Source organism: Colobus angolensis, unplaced genomic scaffold (assembly GCF_000951035.1).
Source record: "Colobus angolensis palliatus isolate OR3802 unplaced genomic scaffold, Cang.pa_1.0 Scaffold163, whole genome shotgun sequence".
NCBI classification, from domain to species: Eukaryota; Metazoa; Chordata; class Mammalia; order Primates; family Cercopithecidae; genus Colobus; species Colobus angolensis.
Genome location: NW_012114744.1, coordinates 1610287 through 1628820, shown reverse-complemented (window position 1 = coordinate 1628820; position 18534 = coordinate 1610287). Strand labels below are relative to the sequence as shown.

General features: G+C 37.3%; 1 protein-coding gene across 2 annotated transcripts in view; it reads right to left on the bottom strand.

Annotated features, from left to right (window-relative positions):
- Positions 1 to 400: 400 nt before the first annotated feature.
- TES (testin LIM domain protein) overlaps positions 401 to 18534 on the bottom strand; it is a 43128-nt gene continuing 24994 nt past the window's right edge. For both annotated transcript variants that reach the window (XM_011937365.1, XM_011937366.1), the window contains exons 3-7: positions 9552 to 9804; positions 8323 to 8658; positions 7177 to 7392; positions 6679 to 6837; positions 401 to 1896 (exon numbers count right to left, since the gene is read on the bottom strand). In XM_011937365.1, the coding sequence (XP_011792755.1) occupies positions 1708 to 1896; positions 6679 to 6837; positions 7177 to 7392; positions 8323 to 8658; positions 9552 to 9804 (1153 nt within the window). In that variant the 3' untranslated portion in view covers positions 401 to 1707. The remainder of the gene's footprint in view (positions 1897 to 6678; positions 6838 to 7176; positions 7393 to 8322; positions 8659 to 9551; positions 9805 to 18534) is intronic.

The following is an 18534-nucleotide window of genomic DNA, read 5'->3' as shown; positions in this document are numbered from 1 at the left end:
TTCCTGTCTCATGATAAGTTTCCATGAAAAAATTCTTTTAAAATTTTTACATATAAAGAAACCAGTTGAAACCCAAATATAAAAGGCTTGTTAGATCCAACTGAATAGAAAATACAGTTCTCCCAAATTTAAAAATTACACTTTCCCTTTCTTTGAAAAAGAAAAAAAACTCCTGCATGACCAAAAACAACTTAAAAGTCCTGATTTTAAAGTTTCATAAACCTTATCTTTTCTCCATAATGAAACATCTAGATTCTGTTCTGTCCTGTCAAGAGGCAGCCTTTATTTTCTTTTGGGTAATTTTTATCCTTGGAGACATCGCCCCCTGCTGTAACACATGCTTAGTTGCAGAAGCATTTTTCACTCAAAAAAGGGTATGAATAAAAAGAGACAATGATTATTAAAGTGAAAGAAACTTTATTTTGAATAATATACATATCATTAATTCCATTTAATTTTCATAGTGCATAGCTATGTGTAGAAGTACACAGGGAAAAATAAACATTAGAAATACCTAGCCAGGAAAATACACAAGTGAAGACATTTGATATATCCATGGATAGGCTTGGAAGTATTATAAAACAGGATCCGTTAGAAAAGCATAAAAACCATGCAAAAAAAGAATCTTATCTAAATCATGGCTGGCACGTGCAATCAGTATAAATCATAGTTTCTAGGTACAAAAACTATACACGTTCTTTGGATTAAAAGCAAATGGGTGGCTTGGCTTTTTATGTTCAAGCCAAAAATCATGTATAGAAGTAAAAAGTGTGTAGGTCAGGCATGGTGGCTCCCACGCCTGTAATCCCAGCACTTTGGGAGGCCAAGACAGGCGGATCATCTGAGGTCAGGAGTTTGAGACCAGCCTGGCTAACATGGTGACAACCTGTCTCTACTAAAAATACAAAAATTAGCTGGGCATGGTGGCATGCACCGGTAATCCCAGTTATTTGGGAGGCTGAGGCAGGACAATTGCTCAAAATAAAAAAAAAAAAAATTGAAAAAGTGTGGATTACTGTTATGCCACATGTGATAAAATATTCAAGGCCACAGATGGAAGTCACCCACCTACAAAGAGAATACTGAGAGGTAGGGTACATAAAAAAAAAAAAAAAATAGAGAAATGCAATAAAGAAAATGCCACCTCTGCCTAAATCAGGAAAGAGTAAATGCATAGGCATTAAAATGGCAGCTTTGCATACTACACTGCATTTCTCTGTCAAAAAGAATTCACTGTGTATTATTACAAAGGTCAGTGAATAAGATGAGGCAGTAAGTGTAGCGCCTTGATATTAGGGCAGATTTAGTGTCCTTTTCATTTTACACATGAGGGGAAAAAAAGGAGTGTAGAACTAGAAATGCTCATCTTTCCATTCAGTACACTAACTTTTAAGTGTTTGGCACAAATGGCACAGAGACATGAAGTTTAATGAGATCCAAGCTTCCAACTAAATGATTTCACATTGGAAAAGCTATGGAAAGATAAAATTATTTACTGTTTTACAAATCAAATGCTTAAATCAAGTTTAAAAGCTGAGACAGAAAAAAAAAATTGATAAAGAAAAAATGGCCAAAAAAATTAAACAAAATCTCTTGGTTTCCTTTACAGTTTCTTTTTTGCCTTTTATTTTTTTCAAATTGCATCTTACAGTAGAAATGCAGACCACTTTGGATAGCTATGGCTCGATACTTCTAGGTGCCCTCCTCCTAAGACATCATCTTCTTACATTCCACTGAACAGAAAACCATCCCTTCTACTGGCATGAACTTCTGCCCAATGAGGCATTTGCTGCAGCAGGAGCACAGAAAGCACTCTGTGGATGCATGCCAGCTGAAGTTGTTGTAGGTCACCCGCTGCACTTCTGGGTCGATGGCATTGTGGCATCCCTGACACACCTATTCAGAAATAACACAAGAGAAGAGGGTGAGAGATCAAGTTGTAATGGTAACATTTTCATCTTAGGACAAACTGAACACGTTTCTTTAGATGACAAATTAAAACTCATAATGACCACCTCAGAAACACATGATGGAGGGTGGCCTTCTAGCTAACCTTTTTGGCTGTTAACAGAGGCTGATATACTGAACAATCTGAGAAACAACGGGTGAAGGCCAAACAGGTGATGTGATGCATGTAAGATAACTTCATGGCGTTTGAGGCAGAAAGTCTTGATGGGAAGTTCCAAAGCAGTGTGCTTAGTTCTGATGTATTTTATTAGATTGCACATTTGTAATTACACAGAAGTTTATGAGATGATTTTTCCTTGTTCATTAAAGTTTTGAAGTGGTAATTTTACCTGTCTTACCTATGACACATGAGATTATTAACACCACTAATTTCTAGACAGTAGTAAATTAAAATCATGTTCAAAGTAATTAAGGACTCAATTAAAAATACTGACAGTGTTTGAGAATAACGAATTTGCACTAAAAATATAACCTGTAGTTAATTGGCCTCTATTCTGTCATAAGATCAGTCATAATTTATGTGTGATCTAATATTGTAGAACATGAATACTTACAATCCCTGTACCATTCAGTATGTGTTATGGATGAATATATACATGACATACAAATATGTATCTATATACACACACACACATACACACATTTACACAAAATTTTCTTATTCAAACATGTATATGACCTATGTTATAGCAGAAAACAACAAACCAGTTCAGACCTCTACAGTCCGTGCCCTTCTGGTTTATACATGTTCTGAATGAATAGGACTGTCTTAAAGTTTTTGTTTTAAATATTTCATAACAAGTGAAGAAGCCAACAAGACTGTCTGGTGTCATAGTGACTAATCTTAAGCACCCTTGGCCTCGTAATATGATTGTCAGGAATTACTGAGGGATAAGGGGCAGGAACAGGTGGGTGGAGGTCATTCAGCCTGAGCCTCCTTACTCGAAAAGACTTCAAAATGCGGCTGCTACTCACTGGATAATTGGTTTAGGCAGTGAAGTGAGGCCTGTTATATATGTCCGTTTCAGACCTGCATATTTTTTAGTTATATTGCTTCTGATTACAGAGATTATAGCTCTGTAATCTATAAGTTAGGTCAACCCAGTCTTCTCTGAGATACAAGGAAAATACTTTGTGTGATCAATATACTATTCCTGAATACAACAAAAATGAGTGTTTCAATTGCAAGCACCTTTCTAATGTGTAGCTGCACCACGCAAGCAACTGCTTTTTGTATGTATTTTTATAGCTTTATTATTCATTTAGAATGTTGTCTTATTGTTTTCCACATTTAATATTAATCTTTCCATTTTAAAATTTATGATCAACACATAATTGTACATATTTATGGGTGTACTATGTGATGTTTCAATACATGTATACAAAGTGTAGTGATCAAATCAGGGTAATTAGGATATTCCTCTCCTTAAACATTATATGATTTCCTTGTGATAAGAACATTCAATCTTTCAATATTTCTTGTTTGTATAAGTATTTTGAACGTGTTCTTGTAAAATACACTGTGTGTTTTATTCCCTTGCTTTTAGACCATGATCTATCTTCTTTTTCTCAGACCTGTAATAGTATTTGTGGATCTTTTTATAATTACCCAAAACACACATTTTCAGTTGCAATTTACAAAAAAGAGATAACTAATGTTCAATTACACATGAAATTAAGAAAATTAAGTAAAAAGGTAATTAGTACACATAAATGGTATAGAGAATTAAGGTTTGTGGTTTCATAAAATTTTATTAATAATTTGATTACCATAAATTCAAAATCTGACATGTAATCACAGGTCAAATCCACTGATCCCTAATTCTTTGAAAATCTAAACTTGGCCCAGGCTGCGCCGAGGACCTGGGGACTGCAGAACCCTTCAGGAACATGATGTGCTTCACCACTTTCCACCTGCCATTTGATTTTCCCATGTTCCTAAACCTTTAATATTTCAAAGAATTCTTATGTCCTTCCATCCCTCTTTTTATTTGCACATAGGATGTAAAACAGCTAATGACATCTGTTGGAATGAGCTCTCTGCAGGAGTGTCCTGTGAATCTGGTGGATGTGAATTCCGGGGGTAACTATGGAGTTCCAGTGACTACACAGAGACAAAGTAGGTGCACGCCCCATTTTTTTTCCTTCCAGGTAATTTTTTTTTTTCTCAGAAATGTTGTTTGGAGTTGAGCACTTGATTTCAAGTCTAAAAATAATTTGTATTTTCTCTCTCTCTTTTTTAAGATTAAAAGATCTAAGCAGCTCAATGTCCTGAACTAGATAAACTTCTCCAAATTTTATATAATGTAGCATGCTGTGTGGGTAGCTCTCTTTGCTGTTAGCAGGAATTTGTTCTGGCGATGGATATGTATGCTCATTTTAATATTAGGTAAAGGCCAATGGTATATCCCATTGAGAAAGTAAACATAAAAGAAATAATGCTATATATATATTGTTTTGTTTTGTTTTGTTTTTGAAACGGAGTCTCGCACTGTCACCTGGGCTGGGGGTGCAATGCCAGGATCTCAGCTCATTATAACCTTCACCTCCCAGGTTCAAGCAGTTCTCCTGCCTCTGCCTCCCAAGTAGCTGGAATTACAGGCACTCGCCACCATGCCCAGCTAATTTTTTTGGTATTTTTAGTAGAGACAGGGTTTCACCATGTTGGCCAGGCTGGTCTCGAACTCCTGACCTCATGATTCGCCTGCCTTGGCCTCTCAAAGTGCTGGGATTACAGGTGTGAGCCACCACGCCTGGCCAAAATGATGCTATATTATAAAACTAAATAATTTTAAAATTATTTTGTTTAAAAAAACATATCTGTGGTTATTCCCTGCCATTGATTAGAAACAACATAATACAGAGAAGCTTGTAACAGCTAAGAAAAGAAAAAAATAGCAGTTTTATCTGTTTCAATATATTTTTATTGAGCACCTATGTTGTCCTAGTGTTGGGAACAGAACAGAAAAGGCAGATAAAAAAATCCCTGCCCTGATGGAGTTACATTCTAGTCCTTGAGACTAAAGGTCAGACAACAGCAAAAAAAGGTATACATGATAATACCTTTAGTCTGTAGAAAAACTGTTGCAACAATATTCATTGAAGCAGTGTTTAGCTAAATAATGTATCAGGTTACATGGTGATTTAACATCTTGTTCCCCAGGTAAAGGAAGGCCCAAGATGGCCCCAAAGCGAGAAATATTAAGAACACAAGTCAGTCACTAAACATTTTCTAAGTGCCGACACTGAAGATACAGAAATAGTAAGGTAAGCTCTACCCTCCAGCTGCTTACAGTCTAGTGAAGGAGACAGATGAGTGACATTCACACACACACGCCCCACCCCCCCACACACACACCCCCACACACACCACTGGGAACACGGAGAGCCTGGAGACAATGATGGAGTTTGGGCACAGGGAATCAGGAAAGGTGTTCTGAAAAAAAGTTAAAGCTAAACTGAATCTAAAGGAATAAATGTGTAGGTACAGTCAGGTAAAACAGGGAAAAGTAGGGTGTGTTAGAAAAACTATAAAGAGTAAGCAAAAGACAAAGAACAGTGTGTAAACTAGAAAATGCTGGTGAGCATGTGGAAATGTATGCTTTGGGTTGGATAACTAGTACAAGGGACAGGAGAGGCAAGAAGGGGCCAGATCTATTAAAAGTTTAGTAATTTGCATTTTAGGAAGATCATTTTCCATCATTATGGTGGGTAGCTTTTGAGCAAGATGAATGAAAGTGGAGGAACGAAATTTGAGGCCACTGCAATAGTCAAAATGACAAAAAAAAGGTCTGAAGTAGAGCGGTTGTAATTATGAGAATGTGAAATATATTGGTGACACACAGTTGACAGAAAATGAATAACTGGGGAATAAACGCTGAAAATTGGCAGTGACATCAAATCTTGTTACGTTATCTTCAAAGTACCACACTCTTGTAACTATATAAACTATATGTAATTTCATTCCTTAGCCAGGAGTCTCTTTTACTTTATAGCTCAGGGGACCATTAACACGTATTTGTTTTGCTGCATATAAAGAAGTAAATGTCTTTTTGGATACTCCTGGCTTACACACTTTACCATCTATGGTCAACTTTTTACCCTTTATCTACATTACCATCACTTGGCCATTATACAATAGCAGCTCTGTGTAAGAATAAATGCAAGAAAAAAATGTACTTTCACATTGGAATGTTTGCCCACATAAAAATCTAAATATGCAGGCCAAATTTTGTTATGCCAAATCAATTCAATAAGGGTTTAAGAAATAGGTATCTTACAATCTCCAGGTAGCAAAAACAAAATTCCAGTGGGTGGTCCAGTAACACGAACAGAAAGCATCATATTCAAATAGAGCTAAAGAATATCAATAGCCCCTAGACACCGTTATTGAAATGGAATCTGATTGCTAACCATGAGAATAAAACAATCTCATTCCCATTAAGAATTTTTTAAGTGAGGATTTTATTACTAAGCAGTACCTATAATTGATACTATAAACTTCACAAGCAGAAATCTTGAAGTGGCTCATAGTCAATGCCTGTATTGTTTTTGAATTGCCTTGATTTTAACACCCTGTGGTAGGAATAATTTGCTTTCTACTTAGGAGGAGTGCTTTCTGTTTCCCATTTGTAAGAGGCTTTAAGAAAAGCAAAAACTCAAGTCCTAAAGCAGGCTAAGGCAAAACCATATCCTTAGAACACTTCTCACCACAGCATGATTCTTCACATAGCAGGGCTTGCACACGGGCTTGTCATTGACCATCACGTATATTTCCCCAGCTAGAATGCTATCACAGTCAAAGCAGCAGAAGTGTTTCAGGTGCCAATTCTGGTTTTCTGCCTGGGTATACTCATTGCTGAATATCAGCTAGGAAGAAGATAAAAATAAACATTTTTTTTTTACATAATAATTTACATCTGTAACAACAAACTTTCTCAGGGTCTAAAGTTTGAAAATGATAACCTAAAGCTTGAACTTATGCTATCATTTAATTTAGTCTAAATCAATCTTTTGTATTTCTAGTCTTTCATTTGTTAACCCAATTAACACAGACAGAATGAATGATATCAAAAGTTAATTTTTTAAAACTTCTGTGGACGTAAATAGAGCAATTGCTGTTTGGTTAAGTCTTGTTGCCTTCTAGGTAAAGGGACTGTATGAGGGTCTAAGAGGGCACCAGCATGCAGGAGGTCCCATAGAACGTACCTCGTCACAGCCAGCACATCGGGGTTTCTCGCTGTCACAGTAATGTCTGCCACAATATAGCTTCTCATTCTTCCAAAAATAAATCATGTCAACCAGGAGTTCATGGCAGGTGCTGCAGACAAAACAAGCTGGGTGCCACAGTTTATCATAGCCAGCCCTTTCGGCGTAGATGGCGGGGTCGCCTTCTTTCATACTCAGTTTGCAGCAATAGCAGGACTGAAAGGGAAGCCATCCAGAACAACCTAGTCATTAGAAGACTGCCACTTCTTATCATTGGCCTCAGTAGAAATTCAGAGAAACAACTTTGAAGAGACATAATTTCTACTGAAATTACAAATTTGTCGACGTAGATAATAACATATTAATACTTCTGTGAAATGGAATCTCAGCTTTCTCCAGGCTACTCAAATCTACTTCATTCACCCTGTGTGTAACAGGGCATTATTTCCTGAATTAAGGTCACTCATGGAAAAAGGAAAATAGTAATTTTCAGCTCAATTTTAAGCAGATTCTCTAAAACGACCACCTCAGGGCTTATTAGTGCTCTTTTTTCAGGACTAAGCCTTATTGGTTGGTGTGCTAACTGGAGCTATGAGGAATATATTACAGGAGGTTTAGTTCTTATGTCTGTTCATCTGTGTCCTAATTGCCTCCTACCTTCAAGTCATCAGCAAAATACTTCAATTTCTCCCTTTAGAAGAGACTTAAAAAAGAGCTTCACTGTATATCCACAAAAATTAAATTTAAGTTTGAATTTTAGGCATGTTCTCACAAGCAAAACTGAATTAACCTAAGCATATATTCTTATTTATGGGCAGAGATAAGCAATTAATACCAAGAGTATGTTTAGAAACAGACTATAGAATAATACACTGTCTTTGATCAGCATGCCAATACCAACTACTGTCTGTATATAAAACTCACAATTATCCTTGATAATAAATGCATAGAAAATTTGGCTTTACACAGAAGTTTCAAACATGATGACCCTCTGTGGGAAGTCTAAAGTGAATCTTAATTCTGTTTATTCCCCATACCTATTCCCTTTTGGAAACTCAGAGGAATAATCCCCAAAAAAGTTCAAAGAAAGGGAAAAAACTCTGTAAAGTATACAAATCGGGCCAGCAGTGTGACCACTCTACTTACATACTGAGTTCTTTTGTGCTCAGCAGACTTGTCCTCCATGGCCCCCACTGCTGCTGGGGTGCTTCTGTCCCCTCCAGGAATGTTCATTTGTTTCGGGCCTTGGGCATCCATCTCACAGGGAAGTTTGACATCTCCTACTCCCAGAGCTTCGCTCTTATATTTCTTTACAAACTGCTCCATCTCCTTCACCTCTCTGGGAGACAACTCATGGCACTTTGAAGGGTCCTGGTCATGTGCAGGGAGCTGCTTTGCCAGCTGCTTCTTCCGGTACTGTGCCCCCTCTGAGCCTGCTACTGGCTGCTTTTCCTTGGGTAGCATCTGCATGTACTGCCTGGCCTGAACCACAAGGAAGGCCAATGTTAACTGGGATTAGCCATTAGGCAGTGTGATGTTTTAGAACACACATCAGAAGCAAGTTACTTAAGAAAGAAGTGGGTTCTATCCAACAGTAGCAACTCACCCTCACAGTATATTAAGAAGTTAAAACTCAAAAATGGTACACGAAATAGATTTAGTTGGGTAAAAAGTAACACTTCTTCTCCATGAAATTACATATTTTTTCAGTTTGGAAGATCTGGCTTACTACTGTTTACTTAAGCTAAATAAACAAATGTACAGTTGAAAGAACACACAAACTTTTAGGCAGACATGTTTGGAATGGTCTACAGGACCAAGAACATTTTTATCACATAAAAAATGACATCGCAAAATTCACTTTAATGATTTAACTAACCTTAAAAGACTTCCAAATGTTTCATTTAGTTGTTATAATAGTGGAAGGCGCTTGATATAAACCTGTGAACTTTTTGGTCTCATATAATATTAAAGAAAATAAAATGAAGAAAAAACACAGAAAGATAATGTTGAGTACTTTTTTTTAGTGCTAAACTATGACAAAAATTCTCTTCTTTATCATCTTGAGAAATCCTCTCAAGAGTAAGCTAGAAGAGTTACTAGATTGATATAAAACATGATTTCCATCTAATTATTAAGAATGTTAGACCATTCCCTCAAAAAGGTAAACATATCTAGGGAGTTGGAAAAATTTTATGAAGTATTTAGTCTTACATTCAAAAGACTAGAAAAGGAATCAGAAGTCAAAGTAATGAGAACCCTGGAAGAATAATAGATCTGGGATGTGTGAAGTTGATTAGGTCACCAAAGAAACTGCCCCAAATAAATGCTCCAGGAACTTCAATAAAGGAACTCTCTGTCCCCATATTACTTACCAATGCCTGATTCTGGACAGGAGGTGCCCACTCATAGGTAACCGTATTGATGGAGACATTCTTCTTGGCAGCAACTGGATTGGTCAATATCATAACATTGCGTTTATACATGGGAATTCCATCTGACTTTAGTTTTGCAATCAGGGTGGTATACTTGGTGTCTTCAAAAAGTTTTCCGACTTTTCGATCCTCTTCATTGCTCAAGAGGACATCATGTTCTTCTTGGCCACACTTGCAGTTACGACATATTTTTCTATAATTTTGAAAATAAGTAGAAAATGATTCATCGTACTTAATCGATATTTATGTTGATACATTTACAGTTCATAAAATACTTTTAGGCATATTCTATATCATAGTATGCAAAGGCAAGTTCTTTTTTTACAAGGGAGAATAAGTATCCATAAAGTTGCAAGAAGGAAACAAAACACAACTTTGCTTGATAAGGCTTTTAAGAGCAAGGTTGTAAAAATTGACAAGAGGGACCCAATTAAACTGAAGAGCTTCTACAAAGCAAAAGAAACTGGCAACAGGACAGACAACCTACAGAATGGAAGAAAATATTTGCAAACCCTACATCGAATAAAGGTCTAATATTCAGAATCTATAAGGAACAATTCAACAAGCAAAAGGCAACCCCATTAAAAAATGGGAAAAGGACATGAACAGATGCTTCTCAAAAGAAGATATACATATGGCCAACAAATATATGAAAACATGCTCAATATCACTAATCATTAAGGAATGCAAATCAAAACCATGATGAGATGCCATCTCCCATCAATCAGAATAGCTATTACTAAAAAGTCAAAAAATAACAGATGTTGCAGAAAAAAGGGAATGCTTATACACTGTTGGTGAGAATGTAAATTAGTTCAGCCACTGTGGAAACCAGTTTGGAGATTTCTCAAAGAACTTAGAACTACCATTCAACCCAGCAATCCCAAAGGAAAATGCATTGTTCTTCCAAAAAGACAATGCACTCGTATGTTTATCACAGTAGTATTTACAATAGGAAAGACATAGTGGAATCAACCTAGATGCCCATCAATGGTAGACTGGATAAAGAAAATGTGGAACATAGTCACGATGGAATACTATGCAGCCATAAAAAAGAATGAAATCATGTCCTTTGAAGCAAAACGAATGCAGCTGGAAGTCATTATCTTAAGTGAATTAATACAGGAACAGAAAACCAAATACTACATATTCTCACTTATAAGTGGGAGCTAAATACTGAGTACACATGGACACAAAGATGGGACTAATAGACATTGGGGACTATTTGAGTGAAGAGGTTGAGAGGGAGCAATGTTTGAAAAGCTAACTCTCAGGTACTATGGTCACTACCTGTGTGATGGGATCACTTGTACCCCAAACCTTACTAACATGCAATTTACCCATGTAAAATACCTGTACTGCACATGTACATTCTGAATCTAAAATGGAAGTTGAAAAAAGGAGGAAAGCAGCAGAATTATCGGTCACTAATACTGTATTTTTGGAAATTACTGAGTTCAGTTTTGTGATTTAGATGGTACCATAACGTTTCAACTGAATTTTCAAAGTAAGTGTTTTAATAAATTCAGTATGTTTTGTCAACCAAACGTGTATCTGCATTTCTGATATGATCAAGAGAAGCAATTATTCATTTGATCTTTATCAAAACTAACCAAGATTTTTTCAATTAATTCACTGAAAGAAGTGGTGATGGTCCCAATAACAGACATCTTCAATTGTACCATTAAAAAAAATAAAAGACTGCGATTAAAAAGTACACACTTAAAGGTACATGTCTGAGTGTAACCCCATCTGATATTCCTTATGCTGTCACCAAATAGTGAATAAATAATAAACAGAAATGAATTAAATAAAACCACAAAAATTATATGCGTTTCCTTATTTAAGCAACAGGCTTTGTATTTTATTGCATGTTAACATTTTATAGCCATTATCCAAGGTTTCGTGTTTGTTTTTTTTTAGTGAGAGATAGGGAAACTTTTCCCATCAAAGACTACAACCTTTCTCATTTTTTTCTCAATTTTTTTTGCCCTCCATTTCCTTCCCTTTTGTTTTCCTTTCTCTTTTCTTCCCTTATTTTATTTCTTCAAACGCTTATTTCCACCTACCATGTGCTCTCTGCCATCACGGTGTTTTCTATAGTTCAAGGACAATGTTCTCTTTTTCACTCTGGTTTGGCACACATTCATTCATTCATGCAACATACATGAGTGCCCATGTGCCAAGCAATGTACTTCACACTAGGACATAGTGCTACAAAAAAAAGGTCCTAGTGTCTGACTTGTAGAACTTACTGTCTGGTGGAAGACAGACATTAAATAATCATGCACACACACACAATTTCATTTGTGATAGGAAAGTCAAGTATAGGGTCCCTTGAGAGGGTGTAATTTTGACTTCAAACTAGTGAAGAAGGGACTCCATAAGAAGGTGACATTTAGGTTGAGATCTGGACGATGTATGAAACATAGGTGTAAACTGTGTATGTGGGTGCGTACCTGGGAAGGAGAAAAGGAAGGAAAAGAAAAGTCTCTAGTATCTGGGTATAAAGAGGAATACCTGCGGTGATCCTGAATTAGGAAAGAAATTGTCCCCTTAGGTGTCATAACCAGGGGAGGATGGTATGACTCTAGGAAGATGAGTCAACGGGAGGGTGGCAAGGCTGGAGGGGTAGGCATGAAGTCATGCAGGGGCTTATAGAACACATTAAGGAATTTGGGCTTCATCATAAGAGCAATCAGGAGGCAGCAAAGGATTTTTGGTAATGGAGTAAAATGATCGGATCTATAATTTTAAATATCACAATATCTGCCATGTGGTAAATGGATTAGGAGTGAAACATAACTGGAAATAGGGAGACAAGTTAACATGTTAATTATGCATCCAGTTTGCAATGGCATGGTTCTAAGTAACAGGATACTGCCACTACTTCACAAATGGAATTTATATCTTGGAGGGTTATTGTTGTGGTCCAGATAAAATATTCTATGGCTTAGATTAGAGTATTCAACAGTAGAGATGAAAAGAAAGGAGGAAATTTGAGGTCTCGCCGAACAAAAACCTGACTAAACTTTGTGATTTGGATATAGTGATGGTAAAGGGAAGGCTCAGTGATATGGTTTGGCTGTGACCCCACCCAAATCTCATCTTGAATTGTAGTCCCCATAATTCCCATGTGTCATGGGACGGATGTGGTAGGAGGTAATTGAATCATGAGGGCTGTTACCCTCATGCTAGTCTCATGATAGTAAGTGAGTTCTCATGAGATTTGATGGTTTTATAAGGGACTTTTCCCCCTTTTGCTCGGCACTTCTCCTTCCTGCCACAATGTGAAGAATGTGTTTGCTTCCCGTTCAGTCATGTTTGTAAGCTTCCTGAGGCCTCCCAGCCATGCTGAACTGTGAGTCAATTAAATCTCTTTCCTTTATAAATTACCCAGTCTCAGGTATGTCTTTATTAGCAGCATGAGAATGGACTAATATAGTAAATTGGTACTGCAAAGAGTGGGGTGCTGCTATAAGGATACCTGAAAATGTGGAAGCCATTTTGGAACTGGGTAACAGGCAGAGGTTAGAAAAGTCTGGAGGGCTAACAAGACAAGTTAATGTGAGAAAGTTTGGAAATTCCTAGAAACTTGGAGGGTTCCGAAGACAGGAAGATGTGGGAAAGTTTGGAACTTCCTAGAGACTTGTTGAATGACTTTTACCAAAGTACTGATGAAGACAATGAAGTCTAGGCTGAGGTGGTCTCAGACGGAGATGAGGAACTTGCTGGGAACTGGTATAAAGGCCACTCTGGCTATTCAAAGAGACTGGTGGTATTTTGCTCCTGCCCTAGAATCTGTAGGCAGGGGCAAAACTTTGAACTTGAGAGAGGTGATTTAAGGTATCTGGTAGGAGAAATTTTTAAGCAGCAAAGCATTCAAGAGGTGATGGAGGATAAAAGTTTGAAAAATTTGCAGCCTGACAATGCGATACAAAAGAAAAAGCCATTTTCTGGGGAGGAATTCAAACTCATTGCAGAAATTTCCATAAGTAACAGGTGCCCAGATGTTAATCACCAAGACAATGGAGAAAATGTCTCCAGGGCCTGTCAGAGAGCTTCACAGCAGCCCCTCCCATCACAGGCCTGGAGGCCTAGGAGGGAAAAATGCTTTTGTGGACCAGGCCCAGGGCCCCCTTGCTCTGTGCAGCCTTGGGACATGCTGCCCTGAATCCCAGCTTCTTCAGCTCCAGTGGTGGCTCAAAGGGGCCAAGGTATAGCTTGGGCCATTGCTTCAGAGGGTGCAAGCCCCAAGACTTGGCAGCTTCCATAAGGTATTGGTCCTGTAGGTATGCAGAAGACATGTTTGGGAACCTCTGCCTAGATTTTGGAGGATGTATGAAAATGCCTGGATGTCCAGGCAGAATTTTGTTGCAGGGGCAGAGTCCTCATGGAGAACCTCTGCTAGGGTAGTGTGGAAGGGAAATGTGGGGTCAGAGCCCCCACACAGCATCCTCACAAAGGCGCTGCCTCGTGAAGCTATAAAAAGAGGGCCACCATCCTCTAGACCCCAGAATGGTAGATCCAAGGACAGCCGCAGGCACTCAACACCAGCCTGTGAAAGCAGCTGGGAGTGGGACTGTACCCTGCAAAGCCACAAGGATGGAGCTGCCCAAGGTCATGGGGAGCCCACCTTTTTTGCATTAGCACGCTCTGGATGTGAGACATGAAGTCAAAGGAGATCATTTTGGAACTTTAAGGCTTAATGACTGCCCTATTGGATTTCCGACTCATGGGGCCTATAGCCCCTTTGTTTTGGCCAGTTTCTCCCATTTGGAATGGCATATTTACCCAATGCCTGTACCCTCATTGTATCTAGGAAGTAACTAACTTGCTTTTGATTTTACTGGCTCACAGGCAGAAGGGACTTGCCTTCTCTCAGATAAGACTTTGGACTTGGACTTTTGAGTTAATGCTGGAATGAGTTAAGACTTTGGGAGACTGTTGGAAGGGCATAATTGTGTTTTGAAAAGTGAGGACATGAGAGTTGGAAGGGGCCGGGGCAGAATGATACGGTTTGGCTGTGTCCCCACCCAAATCTCATCTTGAATTGTATTTCCCATAATCCCACCTGTTGTGGGAGGGACATGATGGGAGGTAACTGAATCATGGGAGCTGTTACCCTCATGCTCTTCTTGTGATGGTGAGTGAGTTCTCATGAGACCTGATGGTTTTATATGGGGCTTTTCTCCATTTTCCTAGGCACTTCGTGTTGCCACCATGTGAAGAAGGATGTGTTTGCTTCCCCTTTTGCCACGATTGTAAGACTCCTGAGGCATTCCCAGCCACGCTGAACTGTGAGTCAATTAAACCTCTTTCCTTTATAAGTTACCCAGTCCTGGGTATGTCTTTATTAGCAGTGTGAGAGCAGACTAATACACTCAGTCCCTCAAAAAATAAAACCAAGTTTCTGAGATGAGTAAATTAGTAGAAGGAATATAATATATTAAGACAGTTTATTCAACAGATGAACAGTTTTGCAGTATGGAGTGGGGAAGGCCGATGGAAGCCTCCAAAATGAAACCACTGATAAATCTGATATGCCTGTGAGACGAGGTAAAGATATCACAGAGTGTAGGATATATAACTCTCAGGTTAAACACTGTAGCCTGGTAGGAAATATAAATTTCGTGGTCAGAGAACAATATAATGAATATGAGTTAAAGAGATCATCTGTGCCTCTTGGCAAAAGTGTAGAGGGAAAAAGTAAGGACTCAAGAAAGAGTCTGGCAGAAGAAAAGAAGCTGGAAAAGGTGACAGAGAAAAACAGAGTAGTAGAAAAAACGAGTGGTGTTAAAAATTTAAGCTGGAACTAATATACAAGGCAACGACAGCATAAAATTAAGATTGGCGATCTGAGTGTGTTAAAACACATTCTAAAGATACTTACATTGTTCAGTCTATATAAACATGGATTAACTTTAGATAGGTTAAGTATGCATGTTGAAATAATTAGATAACTAAACAAAAAATTTATACTTGAAAACACTCAAATTAGAAAATAGGAAAGAATAAAGTACTAAGTGTTCAATTCAGGAAGTTAGGAGAAAGGCATAATAAGTCTGAAGTAAAAGGAAGGAAAATAAAGAGAATAGAAGAAACTAGTAAAGGGAAATAGCAACAATTCTAGAAAGAGTTTCTGCAGGGTGGGGCACGGGGGGAACAAACCCAGACACTCAGCATAGATCATACTTACTGCATTAGTTTTAAGATGTGAAGCAAGAAAACAACCTTGCTATCACTAATTCTAATCATACTGTTCTGAAGGTACTAATCAGAACAGTGTGAAAAAAAGTTACAAGAATTCATCAGAAAGAAAAAAACTAAACTGTTGCTATTCATAGATGCTATGAATGATCACAGAGAAATGCAATGTATTAATTAGCATTAAGAAGAGTTTAATAAGTTTTCTAAATTTAAAATTAATATAAGTCATGGAATTTCTCTACATCAGAAACAGAAAACACAACAACTAAAAACCCAAATGAATCTCATTGCCAAATAATACATTATTAATTATAGATTTTAGGTTGTTATATTCTGAATGTTCTTAAAATACTTTTCAGTATACAAACTGAAAATATTAGATTTGACTTGTGTATTCCGAGAGATACAGAGAGAGAGAGAGAGAGAGAGAGAGAGACTGGTGGTGAACAGGCAAATTGCTTTCCTTGTGCACACTAGTCAGAAATCTTTATTTGGCAAGAATTTGTTGAAGAACTTGCATATTCTAGTTCAGCTATAAAAGAATCTTTCTAACATCTGGTTATCTCATACTCCCATCTAGTGGAAAGCATCAAGTTATCCTACTACAGTATGTTCTTTACTTTTATTCTTTGGTTAACAACAATGTAATTATACTATCACACTGCTTTTGGATCAAGTTTAAAATTATATCTTCCTGAGGGGGGAAAAAGGTGAAGTGGGAATTTAGTTCTTAATATAGCTAAATAGATCCTTCTATGGCTGTGAGCTACAGCATGCATCCCAATAATTAGCAAAGTGATGTCTTAAAGGATCAAGGCTGTATAATAAATACTGGACTTTGGAAATTGTTACAATCTAAGTTCTACGCCAGTACAACATGAATACCACAAAATAAGAAGGGTCAGATTTTAGAATCTGAAAGATAAATAGTAAAAGATACAAGTGAAATAAAGCCTGAAGGTTTCTGAAGCATGAACAAACTATGGTGAGCTGTGGCTTGGTTAAAAAAGTTATATTTACTATGAAAGTGTTAAATATAAAGAGTTAAATTCACTAATTATAGAAGAACCAGCTCTGTATTTTTTAAAATTATTATTTGTCTTGACAATTAGAAGAATTCACAGTCTCAGGAAGCCTCTGCTTTTCTACCAATGCCTTTAACCACCCAATATACCTTTATTAATAAGTAAGTAAAATCAGGTTAAAACAACATACCAATAGCAGTAGTGGTGAGAAGGAAGAAATACCTAAGAAGTCATACTGTGCCATATAATTATGTGGCATAGTATGACTTCTTAAGTGGTTCATAGCTTCATAGTTTCTTAAGTGGAGAAAACCTATGATTGATTCATTATAATTTAAAAAATCATGACTATATTAAAAGCCTCATCTGCATCCTCACTCCAATGTGGTGAATAGTGGTGACAGAGTCCTTGGTAAGAATGTGACCCAAGAAGGGTGGGATGGTTCTTCAACTAGAGCTGTCATCACTGAAACAGCTGGGATGACCACATCCCTTCCAGTTGCCTTACACTGGAGCTCCATTTCTATAAGGAAAAGAGCCAGCTACAAACCACTCTGCAAGAAAGCATACTATAAAAATCAGCGCTAGGTGCCAGGTGCTATCTATTGTGGAAATCTGTGCTATTACCACTTACCTACTTTTAGGTTTTAAAACCTTTTTCTTAGAGTTCTAGCTAATCTACAGTGTTTTATATTTGAATCTCCCACATTTAAACTAAAACATTTAACTTTTAGAAATACCTATAAAAACTTTTAAAGTCATTTGGAAGCAATCCAACAAATTTATTAAAAGAAAAACCTTGTTGTGGAATTGGAGAAGAAAAGGATGCCACTGTGATCTTGTTATCAGAGAGTGGCCTGAGAATAAGTGGGATGTTTATCACATATTCAATTTCAGCCTAAAATAACCCAGATTCTACCCTTAAGAAAATGAAGAACTTTAAAAACGTGGTTTTATACAAACCTAAAACAAAAACAAATACGGGGTATGGGTGAGCACAATATCCACGTGCAAGGGGCTGTTTGTGCGGTGTGTGGATTATCTTTCTTCAGGGGCTGTTTGTGCGGTGTGTGGATTATCTTTCTTCAGATGATCCATAAGTAACTTTTGATGACATATACAGATTTAAAAAGCTTGTTTATTAAATTTATTTGTGCTATACTGAGTTGATAGTTTTAAGAGAGTATATAAATCAGTTCCCATATTTAGCACAGTTTTCAAACCTCTAAATTTTCTAAACTGTCCTATTGAGCAGTTCTCTCTCCAGACTCTCCACAGGATGTTAAGAAAAGTTCTATGGGGGGAAAAAAAAGGGAAGGGGATTCAGAATTAAGTTAGTTTAAAAGTCTTTTTCATGATTCTTTAAAAAAGATGCAAAGGTGGACTGGCAGATTGGAAAGCTCTAAGGTGTAGGGATGGAGGAGGGTTATTTGTATTAAATGTTGTTTGTACAAAAAGAGTTTAGCACCATTAACACACATATATGCAAACATTAAGACGTATGGCAAATCAAAATTGTACACTCAAAACTTTACAACTTAAGAGTTCTAGAGTTAAATCTAACTGGTGAAGGAAAGGGAGGAGCGAAGGGGAGGAAAGGAGGGAGAGAGGGAGAGAAAGAGACAGCCTGGGAGAGCAAGTACAAGAACTAAACTACCAAAAGTATTGCCTCAGACAAATAAACATATT